The 4884-nt window shown below is 42.3% G+C and overlaps 1 protein-coding gene across 1 annotated transcript; it reads left to right on the top strand.

Annotated features, from left to right (window-relative positions):
- Positions 1–521: 521 nt before the first annotated feature.
- On the top strand, positions 522–1481 carry LOC135974589 (olfactory receptor 14A16-like). The gene has a single exon (XM_065563008.1). The coding sequence runs from the start codon at positions 522–524 to the stop codon at positions 1479–1481; it is 960 nt and encodes a 319-aa protein (XP_065419080.1).
- Positions 1482–4884: the final 3403 nt, after the last annotated feature.

Raw genomic sequence — 4884 nt, forward strand, 5'->3', positions numbered from 1 at the left:
GCAGACAGCAGGCCATCTAGGCACAGAGCTTGGGGAAGAAAAATCACAGATGAGCTGCTACTTATGATGCTGGGTGAGTCTACATGGGAATCAGGCTGTGTTGGCATTTTAGTCTATCCGTTTCATGGACAAGCTGTGAGCTTGGTGCTGGTCGCAAGAGAGGGACTTGCTTTGGAAGAATTGTTGGGTTTGGATTGTACTTTTTTCATCCTTCATACTGCATTTTAACAAGCCACATCTTGGGCCAAATCCCCAGATGGGGTAAAGTAATGAAGCTCCATTGACTTTAAATGAGCCAACCCAATTTACATTAGTGTGATAATGTGACTGATTGATTGTCAGAGGTGAGGAGCACTAACAAAACCTCGTTATTGCAAGTGATGAGTGCTGTGCACCTTTGACTTTTATATAATGAGATATTAGAGAAAAGGGAATCAGGGCCAACCCCACTGTTGCTCTAATCCTGACCATTGTCTTTCTCATTCCCCCTACAGCCATCACAGAATGGACTGAGGAAGAAAATGTCCAACCAAACCACCATGACCGAATTCCTTCTCCTGGGATTCTCTGATGTTCCGGAACTGCAGATTTTACACTTTGTGGTGTTTCTAGTGCTTTACCTGGTATCCCTGCTGGGGAACCTTCTCATCATCACAGCCATAGCCCTCAACCACCAACTTCACACCCCGATGTATTTCTTCCTGATGAATCTGTCCATCCTAGACCTCGGCTCCATCTCTGTCACCGTCCCCAAATCCATGGTCAACTCCCTCATGAACACAAGGGTTATTTCTTATTCTGGATGTTTCGCCCAAGTCTTTCTTTTCTTCTTCTTCGCTTCAGCAGATTTTGCCATACTGACCATCATGGCATATGACCGGTATGTGGCCATCTGCCAACCACTGCACTATGAGACAGTGATGAACAGAAAAGCTTGTGTCCAAATGGCCGCCAGTGCCTGGATCAGTGTTTTTCTCTACTCTGCAGTGCACACTGGAAACACGTTTGCAATATCCTTCTGTGGAGGCAACATGGTGGATCAGTTCTTCTGTGAAATCCCCCATCTCCTCAAGCTCGCCTGCTCTGACTCAGACCTCAGTGAAGTCGGGTTTCTCATGTTTAGTGTGTGCTTAACCTCAATCTGCTTTGTTTTCATAATTGTGTCATATGTTCAGATCTTCACCACAGTGGTGAGAATCCCCTCTGAGCAGGGCCGGCATAAAGCCTTCTCCACGTGCCTCCCTCACCTCATTGTGGTCTCCTTGTTTATTTGCACAGGGACCTTTGCCTACTTGAAACCCACCTCCAACTCAACCTCAGGTCTGGATCTAGTGGTGGCTGTTCTCTATTCTGTGTTTCCACCAATGATGAATCCGATCATCTACAGCATGAGAAACAAGGAGCTCAAAGGTGCACTGAGTAAACTGATAGGTTGGAGGTTATTCTCTAAGAATAAAATGTCCATATTTCTCCTTCAGTAACAATTTCATTCTGTGTTTCTTTATATAATCAGCTGATGACATTATTGCCTCCATGAGAAAATACTGTTCAATCTGTTTATGCAGAATTGGGTATTTATACTAGTAAAACTCCAGACAAACATGACTCAAGAAAAAAGAAGTTATTATGGGTTTACACCAATATAAATAAGATCAGAATCTATCTATCATATACTTCTACCCATCACCATACTATCTGAGCACCTTGCCATAGAATCAGTTGCCATAGCAAAGTCCCTAGTGAGGTCTCTGGCTCTTCTTATTTTGGAGGGTAATTTCTGATTGAGGTATCAATGCATTTGTTCTTTGTATTTCTTGTTTACTTGTTTGTCAGATTTTAATCTTTTTTTTTCTTTTCTTAACTGGTTGACTGGTGGTTTGTTTTGTTTCTTTGGAGGTGGGAAAGCCTGGGGAGATGGTGAGTGTTTGGTTAGACAGGATTTTCGATGTTTGTTCTCTCTTGGAAGTGCCAATATGTCATCACTTTGATGGGGTTTTCTGAGTGAGCTGAAGGCTTGCTCCCCACAATGACAATCTCATTTAGTCATAATGATAGATTTCTATTTCATTGTGAATTATGTTAGCTAGCTAGGTAGATAATGAATAATCTATGGAGATTATTGTGTAAATTTTTGTGCTTTTTTTTCTGATAATGATTGTCTGTGTCCAGATCATGATTTTCTTATAAATACTCCTTATTAAACATTATTTAACAACGATTTTTATGGCTATATCTTACTCTATCTGTTATTTACAAACAGTTCATCCTAAAATACTTGGTGTTTGAACTTTGAGCTGTTTTGACAGGATACATTTTTAACATGCTCTCTTTCATTTCTCTGAACAAGTGGAAGTACCACACTCGGGATCCTTAAAAATCAAGGAGCCAGTCCTCAGCTGGTGTAAATTGTCATAGCTCCATTGAGGTCAATAGATCTCTGAGAATTTTCACCAGCTGAGGATCTGCTCCAAACACTCATGATTGTGAATTTAAAACTCACGCCCTTTGAATGTTCTGTACAAAGGCCCTGATTCCACAGCCACTTCAACACCGTCTTTACTTTAATCACATGAGTGGCTCCATTGAATGTTTAAAGGTAAACTCATGCTTAAGTCCCTTTGGATATGGGTTAGGGTTATGCATAGGGCTTAAGGCTAACAACAAACTGGTGTCAGACCCTGACACTGTCTCCATTTCTCTCCTTTCCCAGTCAAATAAAGTCTTACAATTGGTGCATTGAAATTATTCTCCCCTTCTTGCGTCTGAATTATTAACATAAAATAATTGTTTTTTATCTCAAAGCCAGAATATTTGGGCCTTCTTCTCCAGACATACCAGTCCTTTACGATTTTTCATCACCAACCTCTCCCTCCTGGAAATCCTGCTCACCAGCATGCTCATCACCAAGATGTTGACCAACATGGTGTACAATTGGAATAGCAGTTTCTTTGCTAGCTTCCATGCAAGTGCCATTGTGTGCACTGACCGAAACCCCGTCCCATTTGCCTAAATGTCACTGTTTCCATAAACGTTCCTGTTTGCACGGCTGGAATGTTCGCACAGGGGCCATCAACTCAGCTGAATTACATTCCCTGAAAAAGCAAAGTTATTATTCATACAAAAAGATTTATCTGTATTCATTCAGTTTTTCCAGTGATACAGAGTAGGAGCTCACTCCAGCTTCTGTCAGAGGTAAATCACAGGGTAGCTCACAAGTAGAGCTGGATGAAAAATTTCTGATGAAACAGAGTTTTGTCCAAAAATGCTGATTCATAGAACCCAAAATGATTCACAGAAACATCTCAGGTTTGATGAACTTTCAGGGAAGCAAGGTTAGATTGGCAATGGACTGCCTGCCTGCCAAGCTGAGCTGCTAAGGAGCAGGAAGTTTGAAGACCCTGGTATGGGCTCCCAGAGACCATGGCTCGAGGGTAATCTCAGCATCCAGACTTCCAGGGCAGCTGGCTTCCTAAAATGGCTACTGAGTCACATAGTCTGGGCAAACAGCTGGCCTGGGAACCTGGAATCAGCTGTTGAGTGAAACTCAGATTCTGCTCCTATTATGAAGAATGTCAATTTCACTCAGCAGATGCCGGGGTCCTGTGGAGCAAATTTTGTTTCTGAAGCACCATGTGTTGGTGTTTGTAAAACATCCCCCCCGACCTCCAGAGTTTTCAGTTAGAGAGAAATTTTGAAATAGCAACATTTCCCACAAAGCGGAAATCCCATGTTTTGGCCAGCTCTGCTTTCAAGCTTTGTTTGTTGTTATGGCCTCATTGAAAAACATCAAGGTACAGTGTCCCTCCTCTCATCCTAATGTAGACACCAGGGCAACAGTAATCTGCTGAGGCACATGAACAAACCAATGATGCTTCATTGAGAGTGGAATTGTCTTCTGAAGTTGCAAACCAAGTCTGTTGACCTTCAAGATGTGCTGCTGGCCTACCTATTCTCCCCATCTTTCCTTGAGGGCTTGGCTGGGTTGATGGGAAAATTATATGGAAGTTTCATTGGTTGAGGAGGGAGAATGTTAAAGTCAATGAATGCGGAATGATCTACTGGTCAGTGAAAAGGGAAGAAGTCTAGTTTGGTTAAGTCGAATTGTATGGATGGTGAATAGGGAATAAGGAGGAGGTAAGGTCTGTGATTGTTGTCAAGTGCAGAATACTATGGGTGATGAAGGGCAAAAAGGTTTATGGCTGGTTCTGCTGGAGAATGTTTTGGTGGGTGAATGGAGGATAATCTAATAATTGATAGGGGCAGAGTAGTCTATGGGTGGTGAAGGACAGATTTGTCTGGTTAGTGGAGGGCAGAGAAGTCTACTGCTGGAGGAAAATATTCTAGTTGACTGATGGGGGAAATTTTGCCATTGGTTAATGGTGAAAAATTACAGTCAGTTAATGGGAGAGTTTTATGCTGAAGGAAGGAGAATGTTTCCCAGGATGAACGGGTGAGGATTTTGTGGACCAAGTCAGTGTATTTTACATATATTCTTACAATACTGGGCAGAGGTCTAGCTAAATGCACTGGGGATTTTGGTCCAGTTCCTAGAGGATGTCTCCCCATCACACTAATATCAACATTACTGGCCATAATTTGCACCCTAGTGGTCCATTACTAAGGAAGCATACAAGGATATGGAGAAGGGAATCTCTTTTTATGTACAGAAAGGGTCCTTCCAGGGCAGAGTAGAGGCACATTTCCAAAGACTTTTGAGTGGGGGAAGATTGCAGAGCTGCCACTTGGGCTTCTGTGTGCTTTGTTTTGTTCTACAACTGGAGGAGTGTTAACGGGACACTTCATCTTGAATGGTTCCTTGGAATATGCGCTAACTACTTATACTAAACTATCTGTTCTACCTCATATTTAGCCGTGACACTGTGG

Source organism: Chrysemys picta, chromosome 12 (genome assembly GCF_011386835.1).
Source record: "Chrysemys picta bellii isolate R12L10 chromosome 12, ASM1138683v2, whole genome shotgun sequence".
Lineage (NCBI taxonomy): Eukaryota > Metazoa > Chordata > Testudines > Emydidae > Chrysemys > Chrysemys picta.

Coding starts and splice junctions, on each gene's coding strand:
- LOC135974589 (XM_065563008.1), top strand. CDS start 522: ATGTCCAACCAAACCACCATGACCGAATTCCTTCTCCTGGGATTCTCT.